This window comes from Portunus trituberculatus, chromosome 18 (assembly GCF_017591435.1).
Source record: "Portunus trituberculatus isolate SZX2019 chromosome 18, ASM1759143v1, whole genome shotgun sequence".
NCBI classification, from domain to species: domain Eukaryota; kingdom Metazoa; phylum Arthropoda; class Malacostraca; order Decapoda; family Portunidae; genus Portunus; species Portunus trituberculatus.
The window spans coordinates 13,598,261-13,618,048 of record NC_059272.1 but is presented as its reverse complement, the minus strand read 5'-3'; the positions used below and the strand labels follow the sequence as shown (position 1 = coordinate 13,618,048).

Genomic DNA, 19,788 nt, shown 5'->3' with positions numbered 1-19,788 from the left:
AGAGGGCTGCAACAAAATGGTGCCTGACTTGAGAGATTTGACTTATGAGGACAGACTGAACAGGATGCAACTTCCGACCCTGGAAAACAGAAGAGAGGGGAGACCTGATAGCAATATACAGAGTGATGATTGGCATGGAAAAAATGGATAGGGAAGATCTGTGTATGTGGAATGAAAGAGTGTCGAGAGGGCATGGGAAAAAACTAAAGATGGCCACTTATAGGAGAGATGTGAAAAAATATAGCTTCCCTCATAGAAGTGTGGAAGCATGGAATAGTTTGGATGTGGAAGTGGTCAACGCAAGGAATGTTCATGATTTTAAGAAAAAGTTGGACATTAGTAGATATGAAGACGGGACAGTACGAGCGTAGCTCCTTTCCTGTATGTTACAATTAGGTAAATTAGGTAAATACACACATGCACACACACATAATGGAACTAGGAAAGAGTAAGAGAAGACCAGTATGGAACTATTTGATGGGAGAGAAGCAAATAATGAAGACTTAAGAGGAAAAAGATCTTGGAGTGATCATAAAAGAAAATCTGAGCCCTGATAAACATAAAGCAAGATATTTGGACTATCATATAAGATGTTAACTAATACAAGAGTGGCATTTCATTACATGGATAAAGATATGATGAAAAAAATCATCACAAGCATGATACGCCCAAGGCTGAAATATGCAGCAGTGGTATGGTCTCCGAGCTCTAAAAAGGATATAAGAAAATTGATACAGGAAGGAAGAAAACGATACAGAAGTTTGCTACAAAGATGGTGCCAGAATTAAAGGACCTCACATATGAAGAATGACTGAAGGAAATGGGACTGCCAACCTTACAAAATAAAAGAGAACGCGGGAACCTAATAACAATGTATAAGATAGTAAATGATATTGAAAAAATAGACAAAAGACCTGGTGCTGTTGACAGAAGAAGATGGAAGGACAAGAGGACATGAAAAGATCAGGATTAGGCAGTGTGTGAAGGGTATTGGAAAATACAGTTTTTCACACAGAATGGTGGAAAAATGGAATGCATTGAATAATGAAATTGTCACAGCACATAGTGTGCATAACTTTAAAAAAAAACTAGATAAATGGATATGGAGACAGGACACTATGAGCCCCACTCAAACCCTGTACAATACAACTAGGTAAATACACACACACACACACACACACACACACACACACACACACACACACACACACACACACACACACACACACACACACACACACACACACACACACAAGAAGAAGAATGAAGGTCCTCTGGCTGGCTTACAAGCCAGAGGACCGGGTTCTGATCCGGTGGAGATATTTGGGTGTGTCTCCTCACGTGTAGCCCCTGTTCACCTAGCAGTGAGTAGGTGCAGGATGTAAATCGAGGAGTTGTGACCTTGTTGTGGTGTGTGGTGTGTGCCTGGTCTCAGGCCTATCCGAAGATCGGAAATAATGAGCTCTGAGCTCGTTCCGTAGGGTAACGTCTGGCTGTCTCGTCAGACACTGCAGCAGATCAAACAGTGAAACACACACACACACACACACACACACACACACACACACACACACACACACACACACACACACACACACACACACACACACACACACACACACACACAAATGGAATTCAATGTGAACAAAAGCCATGTCATGGAAATGGGAAAGAGTGAAAGACGACCCATGGGAATCTATAAGATGGGATATGGAGTAAAACTAGAGAAAGTAAAAAAGGAAAAGGATTTAGGAGTGACGATGGAAGAAAACAATCAACCAGTAAGCCATATTGATAGAATTTTTAGAGAAACATATAATTTGCTAAGGAATATTGGAGTAGCATTTCACTACATGGACAAAGAAATGATAAAGAAATTGATAAGTACTATAATAAGACCCAGATTGGAATATGCAGGAGTAGTGTGGACCCCTCATAAAAAGAAACACATAAGAAAGTTGGAGAGACTACAAAAAATAGCTACAAGAATGGTTCCAGAATTTGAAGGGATGACATATGAGGAGAGACTAAAGGCTATGGATCTGCCAACCCTGGAACAAAGAAGAGAGAGAGGAGATCTGATACAAGTTTATAAACTGACCAACGGAATGGACCAAGTGGATAATGAGAAACTGATCCTGAGAGAAGAATATGACATTCGAAGCACAAGATCGCATAGTAAAAAGCTGAGAAAAGGAAGATGTCTGAGAGATGTTAAAAAATATAGTTTCCCGCAAAGATGTATTGAGACGTGGAACAGGTTAAATGAAGAAATAGTGTCTGCAACGAGTGTGCATACTTTTAAAGTAAGATTGTATGAGTGTAGATATGGAGACGGGGCCACACGAGCATAAAGCCCAGGCCCTGTAAAACTACAACTAGGTAAAATACAACTAGGTAAACACACACACACACACACACACACACACACACACACACACACACACACACACACACACACACACACACACACACACACACCAGTGGGTGGAGGAGTCAACAAGGTACAGGGGGGAAGAAGAACCATCATTGCTTGACCTAGTTTTCACAAAGAATCCAGAGCCCCCTCCAATCATACAATACCTTAGTCCAATGGGGAGAAGTGATCATGTGACATAAGAGATGCAAATTCAGGAGGAAGATGAGATAAGTTACAGAGGGGACTATAAAGGAGAGAGATTAAATTATGCAAGAGCAGATTTTGAAAAATTAAGGATCTATTTTGCTGATATTGAGTGGAGTAATATTATGTAGAGAAAGACAGTACAAGGGAAATATGACATTTTCTTACAGAAATATAATGAAGTAAAAAAGTTTGTACCTGTTTATAGAGTTCAGAAAAAAATACATGCTTGGTACAATGTTAGATGCATACAAGCAAAAAAGGCAAAAGATAAAGCGTGGAAGAACCTTATAAAGCAGGGAAATAACTATAACAGACGGCAATACAAAGATGCCAGAAATGAATATATTAGAGTAAGGAGAGAGGAAGAAAGAAATTTTTGAGAAAGATGTAGTGAATAAAAGCAAAGATGAGCCCAAATTTTTCTATAAGTTTATAAATGGCAAAACAAAGAATAAGGAAACAATTGAAGAAATAATTAAAGAAGGGAAGACATACCAAACAGAGAAAGAAATGTGCGAAATAATAAATGTGAGCTTCAAAACGGTGTTCACTACAGAAGATGATTTCACAGAACGATGTTTTCTAACCCCTCGCTTGCCTAAATTCTCGGAAGGCTTATGGTCTCCTGATGGGGTCCCTCCTATTGTTCTCAAAAAACTGTGCTTCCGTGCTTGCACCTTGCCTGGCCAAACTCTTCCAACTTTGTCTATCTACTTCTACCTTTCCTTCCTGCTTGAAGTTTGTCTACATTCAGCCTGTTTCTAAAAAGGGTGACCGTTCTAACCCCTCAAACTACTGTCCTATAGCTTTTAATCTCTTGCTTGTCTAAAGTTTTTTAATCTCTCTTGAATAGGAAGATTCTCAAACATCTGTCACTTCACAATCTTCTGTCTGATCGCCAGTATGGCTTCCGTCAAGGTCGCTCTACTGGTGATCTTCTGGCTTTCCTTAGTGAGTCTTGGTCATCCTCTTTTAGAGATTTCGGTGAAATGTTTGCTGTAGCGTTAGACATATCAAAAGCTTTTGATAGAGTCTGGCATAAAGCTTTGATTTCAAAACTGCCCTCCTACAGCTTCTATCCATCTCTCTGCAACTTTATCTCAAGTTTCCTTTCCGACCGTTGTATTGCTGCTGTGGTAGACAGCCACTGTTCTCCTAAATCTATTAATACTGGAGTTCCTCAGGGTTCTGTCCTGTCACCCACTCTCTTTCTATTATTCATTAATGACTTTAACCAAACTTCTTGCCCTATCTACTCCTACGCTGATGATACCACCTTAGTCTTTCCACGTCCTTTCAGAAACGACCAACCCTTCAGGAAGTCAACAGATCACACAGGGACGCCACAGAATGCCTGACTTCCAATCCTTCTAAGATTTCCGATTGGGGCAGAGAAAATCTAGTAGTTTTCAATGCCTCCAAAACTCAATTCCTCCATCTATCAACTCGACACAACCTTCCAGACAACTATCCCCTCTTCTTCAATGACACTCAACTATCTCCCTCTCCCACAATGAATATCCTCGGTCTGTCCTTTGCTCACAATCTTAACTGGAAACTTCACATTTCATCTCTTGCTAAAACAGCTTCTATGAAGTTCGGTGTTCTGAGGCATCTCCGCTAGTTTTTCTCGACCCTCCAACTGCTTACTCTGTATAAGTGCCTTATCTGCCCGTGTATAGAGTACTCTTCACATGTTTGGGGAGGTTCCAGTCACACAGTTTTACTAGATAGGGTGGAATCAAAAGCTTTTCGTCTCATCAACTCCCCCTCCTCTGACAAACTGTCTTCAGCCTCTTTCTCACCGCTGAAATGTTGCATCTCTTTCTATCTTTTATCGCTATATTCATACTAACTGTTCTACAGATCTTGCTAACTGCATGCCTACCCTCCTCCTGTGGCCTCACTGCACAAGGCTTTCTTCTTCCTCTCATCTCTGTTCTGTCCAACTCTCTAATGCAATAGTTAACCAGTACTCTCAATCATTCATCCCTTTCACTGGTAAACTCTGGAACTCCCCCACTGCATCTGTATTTCTGACTTCCTACAACTTGTCTTCTTTTAAGAGGGAGGTATCGAGGCATTTGCTCCCTAATTTTGGCTGACACTTTTCCACTTTTTAGAGAGCCAGCACTCAAGTGGGACTTTTCTTTAATCCTTTTTTTTTTTTTTTTTTTGCCCTTGGCTAGGCCCTCTTTCTTACATAAGAAAAAACAAAACAAAAACATGGGATTACCAAGGATTACAGGAGATCACAGTGCACAAAGAGGATATTGGAAGATTATTGGATAAGTTGGAAGTCAGAAAAGCAATGGGGCCAGATGGGATAACAGGATGGGTATTAAAAGAATGTAAAGAGCAACTACTGGATCCAATTTGGGAAGTCATTACAAGTTCAATAAATGAAGGGAAAGTTCTACTAGAATGGAAGAGAGCCAACGTAATACAGTAATATTCCGCTTAACGAACGTTCGTCTAATGAACGTTTAACGAACTATATAAAGTTAGACCAAAAAGTCCGCATAATGTACAACCACATCCGTTTTAGTGAATTTTCTGGGTTTGAATTTGACAGGTGAGGGACTGAATGCGGAAGCTTCGCTGTGATTGGCTGGCTCCCCGCCTCTGTCTCTAGCGCTCCTGGAGCTAGATCAAAGATTCTTTAACAATGTCAGAGCAACCTCCTGCCGCAAAATGGCTTCCATGAACGCTTGGAGGGACAGTGACAAGGTTGCTATCAGGTTGCTCTGAGGTTGCTGGGAACACTACCTCTGGAGGTGGTGTTACTGTCTGATGTATGCATTTATGTTCACAAAACAACATTTCTATTAGCTTTTGACAAACCTTGCCCCCAAGAAAGGATTGTTTTGTAATGCATAAAGTGAAATCTTACATGGAATACCAGAAAATAAAGCAGAGATAAGATCGGCCACAGGTGAAGCGGAGACTCACGGCGACTCGGCCGCTTCTTTTTGTGACCCTTTTAGCCTGCTTGTTGTCTTTCACCACGATATTGAATTTATGCTTCCACTCCTCTATTGCCTGCTATAATGGATATCATATCTTAGTATTCATATACGCTCATGCCATGAGGATAACCTCGACTCTGTGGCATTGAGTGATAGTGAATTACTAATGAAATACCGCGGTATTTCATTAGTAATTCACTATCACTATCACTAAGATATGATATCCATTATAGCAGGCAATAGAGGAGTGGAAACATAAATTTAAGATCATGGTGAAAGACAACATGCAGGCTAAAAGGGTCACAAGAAGAAGAAGAAGCGGCCGAGTCGCCATGAGTCTCTGCTTTGTCTGTGGCCGATCTCATCTCTGCTTTATTTTTTGGTATTCCATGTAAGATTTTACTTTATGCATTACAAAACAATCCTTTCTTCAAATAATAGTGGTTTGAGGTTCGATGGGTCTCCAAGCGCATGGGTTCGGATCCTGTCCACGGTCCGAGTGTAGGTTGGGCTTCCTCACTCGTGGCATTGGTTTCCTAGCAGGTGGGCTTTCAGATAGGAGGTACCACAAAAAGTATTCCCTTTAGCCCAAAAATTCCCATGAAAAACCCATATGTTATAAATAAAAAAAATAACAATAACCTTCCATCTCTCATCTGTGTGTGTGTGTGTGTGTGTGTGTGTGTGTGTGTGTGTGTGTGTGTGTGTGTGTGTGCATGCAAAGGTGTTGGTGAGGTGTTATCACAAGCTAATTCTCTCTCTCTCTCTCTCTCTCTCTCTCTCTCTCTCTCTCTCTCATTTTTATCATAATTATTATAATTAATAATAATAATAATATTATTATTATTATTATTATTATTATTATTATTATCATCATCATTGTTTTTATTATCATTATTATTTTTTTTTTTTGCCATAATTATTATAATCATTATCATTATTATGTATGTTTTATCTGCCTGCCTGATTACCTGCCTCTTTATGCTTTCCGTGTTTGTCTAAATGACAAGCAAAGAGAATAATAATAATATTAATAATGATGATAATAATAGTAATAATAATAACAATAGTAATGATAATAGTTATAATAATAAAAATAATAATAATGACAATAATGACAAGAAGTGGTAGTAGTAGTAGTAGTAGCAGTAGTAGTAGAAGTAGTAGTAGTAGTAGTAGTAGTAGTAGTAGTAGTTGTTGTTGTTGTTGTTGTTGTTGTTGTTGTTGCTGTTGTTGTTGTTGTTGTTGTTGTAATAGTAATATAATAGAAATAGTGATGATATAGTAGTAGTAGTAGTAGTAGTAGTAGTAGTAGTAGTAGTAGTAGTAACAATAATGATAATAATAATAATAATAGAAGAGGAGGTGAAAAGAAACACAGGTGCAGGGAGGTGAGTTTATTCCTGATTAGTTTTGCTGTATGCTTCTTCAGGGGAACTTCACTTCCCCTGAAGAAGCAAATATATATTCAGTTCCCCTGAAGAAGCAAATATATACATATTTTGCTGTATGTTTCTTCAGGGGAACTTATGTTCCCTTGAGGAAGCATACAGCGAACCTAGTCGGGAATAAACTTCCCTCCCTACCTGTGTTTCTTTTCACTTCCTCCTCCTACTTGGCAGAATGTCTGAACAATAATAATGATAATAATAATAATGATAATAATAATAATAAGAGAGAGAGAGAGAGAGAGAGAGAAGCTCCCGGCTGGTACTTATCCCTCCTTGACTTTCCTCCTCCCTTCCGTCAACGGTGGTTGACAGCCACTACCCAATCATAGGCTACCTTTCAAACCCAGCTTGGGAAGTGACTGGTGGATGTGTTCTATGAGCCTATTTAGAGACATGATTACCCTGGAATTTTTGCATTGACTGGATCATTGCCTTGTCTTTCATTGTATAAATGGTGATAAATTGTATGTGTGTATTTACCTAGTTTTACATTACATGGTTTTAGCAGAACTCATTATGTGTGTGTGTGGGGGGGATTGCGTGTGTGCACTTGTTTGTTATACTATCTAGCATGTGCAGATTGAGAGAGAGAGAGAGAGAGAGAGAGAGAGAGAGAGCGAGCAGGTGAAGATAGGGAAGCTATTATTACATTTCGTCCTATATGGTTGTCTGTATATATCATATAACCCATAATTATTTTTAATTGATTTTGTCAGAAATCCCTTTTTTGAAATGTTTACTTAACTCTCTCTCTCTCTCTCTCTCTCTCTCTCTCTCTCTCTCTCTCTCTGTCCTTTAAACATCCTGGATTACTTTTTTTTTTACATATAACACACACACGCACACACACACACACACACACACACACACACACACACACACACACACACACACACACACACACACCGCGTAGTGTAGTGGTTAGCACGCTCGACTCACAATCGAGAGGCCCGGGTTCGAGTCCCGGTGAGCGGCGAGGCAAATGGGCAAGCCTCTTAATGTATGGCCCCTGTTTACCTAGCAGTAAATAGGTACGGGATGTAACTCGAAGCGTTGTGGCCTCGCTTTCCCGGTGTGTGTTGTGTTGATGTGGTCTCAGTCCTACCCGAAGATCGGTCTATGAGCTCTGAGCTCGCTCCGTAATGGGAAAGTGACTGGGCGACCAGCAGACGACCGAGGTGAATTACACACACACACACACACACACACACACACACACACACACACACACACACACACACACACAGAACTAAAAAAAAAGTAAAAAAGGAAAAGGACTTGGGAGTGACGATGGAAGAAAACAATCAACCGGTAAGCCATATTGATAGAATTTTCAGAGACATAATTTGCTAAGGAATATTGGATTAGCATTTCACTCTATGGACAAAGAAATGATGAAGTAAGTACTAAAATAAGATCCAGATTGGAATATGCAGGATTGGTGTGGATCCCCCATAAAAAAATAAAAAAAAACAAAGAAATTGGAGAGACTATAAAAAATGGCTACAAGACTGGTTCTAGAATTTAAAGGGATGACATATGAGGAGAGACTGAAAGCTATGGATCTACCAACCCTGAGAACAGAGAAGAGAGAGAGAGAGGATCTGATAGAAGTTTATAAATTTATTAACGGAATGGATCAAGTGGATAATGAGAAACTAATCCTGAGAGAAGAATATGACATTAGAAGCACAAGATCGCATAGTAAGAAACTGAGGAAGGGAAGATGTCTGAGAGATGTTAAAAAAATAGTTTCCCGCAAAGATGTGTTGAGACTTGGAACAGTTTGAGTGAGGAAGTGGTGTCAGCAACGAGTGTGCATAGTTTTAAAGAAAAATTGGATAAGTGTAGATATGGAGACAGGGCCACACGACCATAAAGCCTAGGCCCTGTAAAACTACAACTAGGTAAATACACACACACACACACACCGTCGCCGTCGTTGAGAGAGGACGGCTCGTCTCCGGCTGCGTACAGGAAGAAAGAAAATACCTATGGTATTACAGGGCCCGGGTAACTCTAAGTTTTGTGTCCGTAAATGTCCTACTGTCTCTTAGTGTTGAAAGTGAGTGATATGGAGAGTGATCCCTGAGAGGGGAGTGTGGACGGTGATCGTTCTGGCCGTAATCAGCTGACAACAACAAAAATGGCGTCCAGGCAAACTAGAGACTTCGAAGGTTTTATTACTACACCAAAAGGACTGCAGAAACTTGACATGGATGCAAGAATCCAGGCGCTGGAGAGTAAGTTCCTAAGCATTTTGTCAATAGAAGAAAAACTGGATAGAGTTCTAGCCGAGAATAATTAATTCAAAAAAGAGATCTACTTGTTAACGCTAGCGAATAAAGAGCTGTTGAAGGAAAAAGTAGAGATGGAGAAAGAAAACCAACAACTAAGGAAACAATGCGAAGAAATGAAGGCTAAACTCATGGAAATGGAGATAAAAATATCCGAAGGGGACTTGAAGAGCACCAGGATGAAAGAAGTGAATCATGAACATCTGGAGGTACAAAGGTTGTTTAGGGAGATAGTAAAAAAGCAGGAAGAGGAAAATAAAGGGATTACGCAGAGTGAAATGGTAAAGGTGCTAAAGGAAAATGAGTATGTGGTGAGAGATATCGCTGAAAAGAAAAAATGTGTGATCATAATAGGATTGCGGGAGGAAACTAACAGGAACTGGCAGGACAGGAGGGATAAGGAAAATGACAAGATTAAGTCTTTACTGAACAAGATCTCTGTGGAAGAAGAGGATCTATATGCTGAGGTAGAAGAAAGTGTGAGATTGGGAGCTTTTGAGGAAGGCAAGAATAGACCATTAAAATTGAAATTAAAGTCTCAGGTGGCAGCGGAGGCCTTGTTGAGGAGGGCTTGGAAACTTAAGGACTCTGAGGAAACCAAAACAATTTACATAAGAAAAAATATGTCACAAGATGAGAGAATGAAAATGAAGGAGCTTATAACTGAAGTGAAGGAGAGGAATGACGAAAGAACAGAGGAAGAAAAGACCAAGTTTTTTGGAGGATGAGAAATGGGAGGCTAAAGAAGTGGTGGATAAAACAGACGGAATAGGCATTACATGGAAGAATGAGACTAGGAATGGAATAAAAGTGACTTACACGAACATAGATGGATTTCTGTCTAAGAGGCTAGAATGTATGGATTACCTAAGAAATAACGAACCGGACATAATGTGTGTAGTGGAAACAAAGCTAAGGCCCGAAATAAAGCTAGACTGGTTTGTTGTAAAACACTACAAAGTATGGAGAAATGATAGAAAAAATAAAGGTGGTGGTATAATGGTTCTTACTAAGGAAGATCTGATAGTGAAGGAGGTGAACTATAGTAAGAGAAATGAGGAAGTGATAAGTATGCTTATAACAGATGGCAAGAGGGACATTAATATTATAACAGTATACATACCACCCAGAACCAGTGCTTGGGAATATGAACAGTACCAAATGGTGATGAGAAATACTCTAGACAGAATGAAGCAAGAACTCATCAGAAAGGATAGAGTGATGATAGTTGGAGACTTTAATTGCAAAGAAATAGTGTGGGAAGACTACGAAGTGGTGAATGGTGGTGAGTGGGCAGAAGAATTGTTAAAGGTAGCAACAAATAACTTGATGACACAGTGGGTGAGATCACCAACAAGGTGCAGGGGACAAGATGTTGCAGCAAGGTTGGATTTGGTATTTACCAGGGAATCTCTAAAAGAGGAAATTGAACATGAAAGTCCCTTGGGAAAAGCGATCATGATGTCCTAAGCTTTGAGCTGGATACAGAATTAAGCACGAATAAGATTGTGGAACGCAGGGAGGAAAAATTAAATTATACTAGGGCAAATTATAACCATATAAGGGAGTTCTTTAATGAAATTGACTGGTCCGTGGTATACCAGGAAAGAGATATGCAATTGAAATACGATAAATTTATGGATTTGTATAACTCTGCTGTGAAAAGTTTGTGCCATATTACAGAAAGAGGACTTTAAATAATAAACAGTGGTTTAATAGAAATTGTGAAGAAGCAAAAAAGAACAAAGAAAAGGCATGGAAGAAACTTAAGAAAAACAGTGATGTATTATCAAGGGAAGGCTACAAAACAGCAAGGAATAGATATGTTGAAGTAAGGAGAACAGCACAGAAGGAATATGAACAGAGGGTGGTGGAAAACTGTGATAGTGACCCAAAAATGTTTTACAAATTCATAAATGGAAAACTAAATAAAAGGGAGGCAATAGAAAAGGTAAAAACGGGAAGAAGTATATGAAGATGCTGGAGATATAGCTGAAATTTTGAACGACAACTTTTGCAAAGTGTTTACAAAGGAGGAGCATTTTATGGGAGGAAGGCCTACGGAAATAAAGCAAATGCAGGACATCATGGTTACTAAGGAAGATGTAAGGAAAATTATAAGCAATCTGGATATTAATAAATCAATGGGGCCTGATGGCATATCTGGGAGGTTGCTAAAAGAATGTAAGGATCAATTGTTGAACCCCATATTTGATATTGTGGAAACCTCCATACGAACAGGATTAGTCCCAAAAGAGTGGAAAAGAGCTGACATTGTGCCTATATATAAGAATGGTAGTAGAATGGAACCGCTAAATTATAGACCAGTATCGTTGACTAGTATATTGTGCAAGGTATGTGAAGAAGTAATTAAAGCTAAGTGGAGTGAGTATCTAGAAAGTGAAAACATTCTGAGTGAAAGGCAGTTTGGTTTCAGAAAAGGAAGATCGTGTGTATCCAATTTATTATGTTTTTATTCAAGAGTGACTGACATACTACAACATAGAGAGGGATGGGTGGATGCTATCTACCTGGACTTGAGAAAGGCCTTTGATAAAGTACCACACAATAGACTGATGTGGAAACTAAAGATGATTGGAGGAGTAAATGATAAACTAGCAAAATGGATGGAAAATTACTTAATGGGAAGAGAAATGAGAACAGTGGTGAGAGGAAGGAAGTCCGAGTGGAAGAAGGTAACCAGTGGAGTTCCACAAGGGTCAGTGCTGGGTCCCATCATGTTTTTGATTTATGTTAATGATATGCCAGTAGGAATTGACAGTTACATGAACATGTTTGCGGACGATACTAAAATTATGAGGAGAGTAAAGAATGTGGAAGATTGTAACAAGTTACAGGAAGATCTTGATAAAATATATGAGTGGAGTAAAGAGTGGCAGATGGAATTTAATATAGACAAGACCCATGTTATGAAAATGGGAAGAAGTAGATACAGACCAAACTGGGATTACAGGCTGGGTGATGAGAAAATTAAAGAGACCAATGAGGAGAAAGACTTAGGAGTAACCGTGCAAAACACTTTGTCACCGGAGAAACACATTAACAAGATTTTTTGGAAAACATATAACATGCTTCAAAATATTGGCCTTGCATTCCACTACCTAGATGAAGGAATGATGAAGAAGATATTATGTACCTTAATAAGACCCCAGTTAGAATATGCAGCATGTGTCTGGTCACCGCATATGAAGAAAAATGTGAAGAAGGTAGAAAGGGTACAGAGGCTGGCAACAAGGATGGTACCAGGACTCAGGGAGTTAGACTATGAGGAAAGACTGAGGAAGCTGGGGCTGACCACATTAGAAGAGAGAAGAACAAGAGGAGACATGATAACTATGTATAAATTGGTGAACAAGATTGACATACTGGATAGAGAGTTGATAAAGGTGACCACAAGTAATTATCTCCGAGGACATGGAAAAAAGCTAATAAAGGACATCTGTCTAAATGACGTGAGAAAATACAGTTTCCCGCATCGTAGCATTGATAAGTGGAATAAACTGAGCAGTCATGTCGTTGACGCGGTGTGTGTCAATCAGATGAAAGAGAGATATGACAGGAATGGACAAGGAGACAGGACACAGAGAGCTTAGCTCGGGCCCTGTAATACACAAATAGGTAAATACAAATAGGTAAATACACACGTGCGCGCGCGGTAAGCGGTGAGGCAAATGGGCAAGCCTCTTAATGTGTGACCCCTGTTCACCTAGCAGTAAATAGGTACGGGATGTAACTCGAGGGGTTGTGACCTCGCTTTCCCTGTGTGTGTTGTGTTGATGTGAACTCAGTCCTACCCGATGATCGGTCTATGAGCTCTGAGCTCGCTCCGTGATGGGGAAGACTGGCTGGGTGACCAGCAGACGACCGAGGTGAATTACACACCACGTAGTGTAGTGGTTAGCATGCTCGACTCACAATCGAGAGGGCCGGGTTCGAGTCCCGGTAAGCGGCGAGGCAAACGGGCAAGCCTCTTAATGTGTAGCCCCTGTTCGCCTAGCAGTAAATAGATATACGGGATGTAACTCGAGGGGTTGTGGCCTCGCTTTTCCGGTGTGTGTTGTGTGTTGATGTGGTCTCAGTCCTACCTGAAGATTGGTCTATGAGCTCTGAGCTCGCTCTGTAATGGGGAAGACTGGCTGGGTGACCAGCAGACGACCGAGGTGAATTACACACACCGCGTATTGTAGTGGTTACCACGCTCGACTCACAATCGAGAGGGCCGGGTTAGAGTCCCGGTAAACGGCGAGGCAAATGGGCAAGCCTCTTAATGTGTGGCCCCTGTTCACCTAGCAGTAAATAGGTACTGGATGTAACTCGAGGGGTTGTGGCCTCGCTTTCCCTGTGTGTGTTGTGTGTTGATGTGGTCTCAGTCCTACCCAAAGAACGGTCTATGAGCTCTGAGCTCGCTTCGTAATGGGGAAGACTGGCTAGGTGACCAGCAGACGACCGAGGTGAATTACACACACACCGCGTAGTGTACTGGTTAGCACGCTCAACTCACAATCGAAAGGGCTGGGTTCGAGTTCAGGGAAGCGGCGAGGCAAATGGGCTATCCTCTTAATGTTTGGCTTCTGTTCACCTAGCAGTAAATAGGTACGGGATGTAACTCGAGGAGTTGTGGCCTCGCTTTCCAGGTGTGTATTATGTGTGATGTGGTCTCAGTTCTACCCGAAGATCGGCCTATGAGCTCTGAGCTCGCTCCGTAATGGGGAAGACTGGCTGGATGACCAGGAGACGACCGTGGTGAATCACACACACACACACACACACACACACACACACACACACACACACACCGTAGTGTAGTGGTTAGCACGCTCGACTCACAATCGAGAGGGCCGGGTTCGAGTCCCGGTAAGCGGCGAGGCAAATGAGCAAGTCTCTTAATGTGTGGCCCCTGTTCACCTAGCAGTAAGTAGGCACGGGATGTAACTCGAGGGGTTGTGGCCTCGTTTTCCAGGTGTGTGGAGTGTGCTGTGGTCTCAGTCCTACCCGATGATCGGTCTATGAGCTCTGAACTCGCTCCGTAATGGGGAAGACTGGCTGGGTGACCAGCAGACGACCGAGATGAATTACACACACAGCATAGTGTAGAGGCTGTCCTGCCATTAAATAAGCCCCCATTCACGCAACGTAAAATAGCTACGGTTCAAGTATGGTTCAGTATAATTGGGCAGTTAATGTAGCGTGAGTGGGTATTTTTTGGGTTTGGGCAGTTGGACGGAACCATAACATAACAATATCCAACGTGCTTGATATTTTCGCGGCTTGTGGCTGTACCATAACGCAGACCATAACCGTGAGTGGGTGTTTTCATCACCTTTGCTCAGTTTTGACTAAAGGAACTCGAGAGCACGTGTTTAGCTGAAAAATATATTAGATCATTTCGTTGATTTGTTGTTTATTTTCAGGTGCATATCTCAGAATATGGCAAATAAACTTAGTAGAGAATTTTTTAGTGAAATGATAGAACTGTATAGAAGTTTTCTGTGTTTGTGGAAAGTGAAAAGCCACGAATATTCAAATAGGAATAAAAAAAAAAAAGACTCCTAAAGCTTGGGGAGAGATCGAAGTGGAAGACTTTAAGTTTTAAGTCTTCATATGAACTCCCAGTTGCTAAAAAAACGAAGGGTCGCTGTAAGCCTCTCATGGGGTGAAATTGCTTTTCGCATGACGGTATCTTGTCTTTTAATTAATGGAGTCAATAGTGATAACAATTTTGAGTAGGTTTGCTCATCTAGTAACTAATTGAAATAATCGACAGGTTCCAAACGAAGTTCATTTAACAATCCTTCATGCGATAAGCTATCCCTCTTCAAAACCCATGGCTTGCACCATCTTGATTTTTTTTCTCCTTTTTCTTTGTAATGTAAGTGCCAGCGCTACATTTACTAAATCGTCAGATGAAAAACAATCAGAGAGAGACATCTTTCCAATTCAAAATGATGAGAAAAACTGGGCCAAAGAATGTATCATGAGTGCCCTACCCACTCGGGTATAGGTTTGCGCAGTTGACCATACCATAACCTTACCATTGCTAAAGACTGTTGCGTTAATGGGGGGCTTTAGAGGTTAGGCCGTTAGGGGATAGGTGGAGATGGGGAGGAGAGATGTGAAAAATGTAATAATAAGGAGGGAGTGGGGACTGGGAGGTGCACATGTAATGGAGTTGAAAAGTTGTGGCATATTTGACACGTTGTGACATAGTTTATGATATATATTATCTATCAAATCCCTTAGAGTTGACATGTCCCTATCGGCTATCTAAAAAATAAGGTTAGAAAGCCTGTTTCATCAAATAGGGACCTATCTGTAGCTATTCACTGTTAAATATGCAGGAAACAAAAAGAAAAAAAATCATTACGATCTTGTCACGAACACCACCAATATTGTTTACGTTTACATCTATAAAGGACCCAGGTGGTGTTTTTCTCTGGGACAACGGTCACCAGTGAATATTGCCAAGGTCACCATGATTTTTCAGGTTACTCCACATCCCCAGATAAGTATGGGTAATTATTAGCTGATATTATTACAGAATTTGTTCATTTTTTTCCAAATTTATCATACATTGTTCTTTAGACCCCTGAAACTCAATATATATGTCGTATAAGAGATAAAACATAGATATGTAGAATAGTAAAAATCTGAAGAATTTCTAATGATAATTAATAGAATCTTACCAAATTTAGGGCTCGACTGGCTGGTATAATGTTCAGGGAAAATTATTCGAGTCCTATAAATAGGTACGTACGTACACCGACCAGTAACTTGAGGGAAAAAAAAAAAAAAAAAAAAAAAAATATATATATATATATATATATATATATATATATATATATATATATATATATATATATATATATATATATATATATATATATATATATATATATATTACGAATTATATTAGGAGTGTGAGCAACAACGCACATACATGGGTAAATTATTCAAGAAATCATGCGAGAACGCAAAATAAACTATTGGTTTGTGTAAGGAGAATTCATGAAGCCATATTGACTTTCTGAGACAAATAGTAAAATACCAAGGAGTTTGATAAATACCAATAATCATCACATCTAACTGGCAGTACCGTTGCCAAAGCATAAATTCAAACAATTTTGACAAGTCTTCATATTTGGAAACAGCTACGACACTGAGAAGTTATATAAATGTCGTTTACCTAAGAACGTGTATCATGTACTGTGGTGGTTGTAAGTTTGATGGTAATATTCGTTATCGAAAATTTTCGTAGCGTTATGGTATCCGAGTACGAGTAGTGTTTGGGAAAGGACAGCTGACGGCGAGGACGAGGCGAGGTTAGTGGCAGTGTGCTATCTACTAGGCCTGAGCATTGAGCCTGAAGAGACTCGCGGCCAGAGGCAAGCAACAGGTGGAAGAGTGAAGATGAAGGGGTGGCAGCTCATAGTTTACCTAGCTACACTATGCCTAGGGTGCTACGCTGAGGACAAACCAACTCCACTCGTAATTTGGCATGGAATGGGTAAATATAGTCAATATCATTACATCACTTTAAATACAGATTAAGATTAATGTTTACTTTAAGTCCTTGTCAGTTACTCATGGCATGACTACTTGCGGTAGTATGCTTACTGTATTTTACGTTTATTCCTAGGCACTACAATAGTACACTGCAGTCGACATCCCGGTGTTCGGGATGCCAGCAGTCGCCAGACCTTAACCAGATACATTGTTGCCAATCTAGCGAAAGAACTCTCCCCAATTCCCCCCACCCCTCTCTCTCTCTCTCTCTCTCTCTCGATATTTTATGTACATCATCGTGATCATGATATTCTGTAGCCTGACAAAGGAGAAAAGCATATTTGATATCTGTTACACTATCAGGACGTGTGTGTGTGGTGTGTGTGTGTGTGTGTGTGTGTGTTTATGGATGAGTCGAGCGTGAACCAACTCCAGCATGCCAAATCGAGCGCACTGGAGACAGGTCGAGTCAAAACAATGGTGCGCTTTAGGGAATTTTCCCTAGACAGAACAGTGTTAACATCGGTGAGTAAATTCCCAAACAACATAACCAATGCTGATATTTTTGTGAATCATGATTGTTGTGTTATGCTTTCGAATGCACCTAAGTCGAATATATATATATATATATATATATATATATATATATATATATATATATATTTATATAAAGCTGTATTACCGTAAAGTAGTACATCAAATAAAACTGTATTCATCCTAGCTATAGAATAGTGAAAACCAGAATGGAATGAAAAAAAAGAAAGGAATGCATGAAAAATCAAATTTGAAGGTTACAGAAAACCGAACACATTATGTTAAATGGTTTACCACAAGGAGGTTGAATAATGGAAGGCGGCATGACGTCACAAAAGTGAAGCCGATGCATTATTGGTCCGCTGCTGCCCCTACCCCCTTTACACCCAAAACAATAATGACATTACCCGCTACCCATTGAAAATACATACTGTAGGAACGCCCGATCGAGTTACGCTCCATATTTTCCGTCTTATGCCCATATTTAGAGTCCGCCTACTATGTGTGACCTAAAAATACTTTTAATAGTCGTGGCATACCGTGCCACGAAAATTTTGATGCAAGTCATACATATAAATTAGATAATACAGTGTTTTTTCAGCTTTGGTGGACTTGGATGAGAGGTGGAAAGCTAGCTGTCTTTGGGGCAAACGTATGGTTGGACCACAGGTCCTGTACACTTGTAAATCTACATAACTTGAAACATTAATTTGCGACGGAAATGAAATAATCTACGAGTATTATACCATCAATCAGGGGCCATCAATCTGGGGATTTTTTTAGGGAAAAAGATTGGTTGCACTGACACTCGAGTTGATTTGCGCTCGACGTTTGTGTGTGTGTATGTGTGTGTGTGTGTAAATCACCACGATCTTCTGCTGGTCACTCAGCCAGCCTTCCCCATTACGGTTAGGATTGAGACCACAACAAGCTCCACACACCGGGAAAGCGAGACCACAACCCTTCGAGTTACATCCCGTATCTATTTACTGCTAGGTGAACAGAGGCTTCACATTAAGAGGCTTGCTCATTTGCCTCTCCGCTTTCCGGGACTCAAACCCGGACCCTATTGGTTGTGAGCCGAGCGTGCTAACCACTACACTACACGGTGTGTGTGTGTGTGTGTGTGTGTGTGTGTACCTATAATAGTTGTATTTACCTAGTTGTAGTTTTACAGGGCTTTATGCTCGTGTGGCCCCGTCTCCATATCTACACTTATCCAATCTTACTTTAAAAGTATGCACACTCGATGCAGACACTACTTCTTCATTTAAACTGTTCCAATACATCTCTGTGGTGTGTGTGTGTGTGTGTGTGTGTGTGTGTGTGTGTGTGTGTGTGTTCACCACAGTTTTCTGCAGATCATTCAGCCAGCCTTTCCACTATGGAAAGAGCTCAGAGCTCACACTGGCGACCTGCGGGTAGGACACCACATCGCACACCACACGCACCGGAAAAGCGAGGCCACAACCCCTCGAGTACCTACTTGCTGCTACGTGAACAGAGGCTACACATTAATAACAAGAGGCTTGCCCATTTGCCTCGCCGCTCCCGGGACTCGAACCCAGGCCCTCTCGTTTGTGAACCAAGTTTGTTAACCACTAGAGTGACTAGACTATGAGGTGTCATTCACCACGGTCGCTTAACTGGTCATCCAGCCAGCCTTCCTCATTACGGAGCAATCCCAGAGCTCATAGACCGATCTTCAGGTAGGAGTGAGACCACAATTAACACACTTTACACACCGGGAAAGCGAGGCTACAACCCCTCGAGTTACATCCCGGACCTACTTACTGCTAGGTGAACAGGGGCTTACCCCATTTACCTCGCCGCGCCATGGTGTCAGGGCCGTTTCAAGACATTTGCGAACCCCAAACAAATTGATATGGAGGCCTCCCCCACCCCGCCCCATATAAAGGATCCAAAAGAGAGAAAGAGATTGTTTCATTAACAATTGTAAAGAAAATATTGAGAGAAAAGAATTATTTCGTTATATTGGTAACAGTGTACATCTGGCTGAGAACTGGCGACCGCTGGCAACCCCCATCCCGCGCAACTGAGTTAGGTGACGGGATGTCTATACTATGGTAGTGACCCATTTCCTTCAGTCTTTCAATTTAGGGAAAATCCTTTATCTCTAGCACCATCTTTGTAGTGGTCCTATGGATTCCTTCTATTTTCGTGATGTCTTTCTGTTTATATGGTGATGACACCACTGCTGCACATTCTTGTCTTGGTCTTATCATAGAGGCGGTGGTCTAGTGGATAAGGTGGTGAGCGTAGGATCGGGCAGGCTTTCACGTGTAGGTTCGAATCCCACCTTATACTACCTTGATACTTTGCCATTTATCGAGGTGTTTAAAGTTATTTAATCTACATGTCACCAT

The 19,788-nt window shown here is 40.8% G+C and overlaps 1 protein-coding gene across 5 annotated transcripts in view; it reads left to right on the top strand.

Moving 5' to 3' along the window:
- Positions 1-16,487: 16,487 nt before the first annotated feature.
- The window catches only part of LOC123505450 (palmitoyl-protein thioesterase 1-like), a 31,998-nt gene continuing 28,697 nt past the window's right edge, over positions 16,488-19,788 (top strand). For 2 of the 5 annotated variants that reach the window (XM_045256749.1, XM_045256744.1), the window contains exon 1: positions 16,493-16,868. In XM_045256749.1, the coding sequence (XP_045112684.1) occupies positions 16,772-16,868 (97 nt within the window). In that variant the 5' untranslated portion in view covers positions 16,493-16,771. Of the gene's footprint in view, positions 16,869-19,788 lie in introns of all 5 variants that reach the window. The other 3 variants (XM_045256743.1, XM_045256747.1, XM_045256748.1) reach the window with 3 other exon arrangements.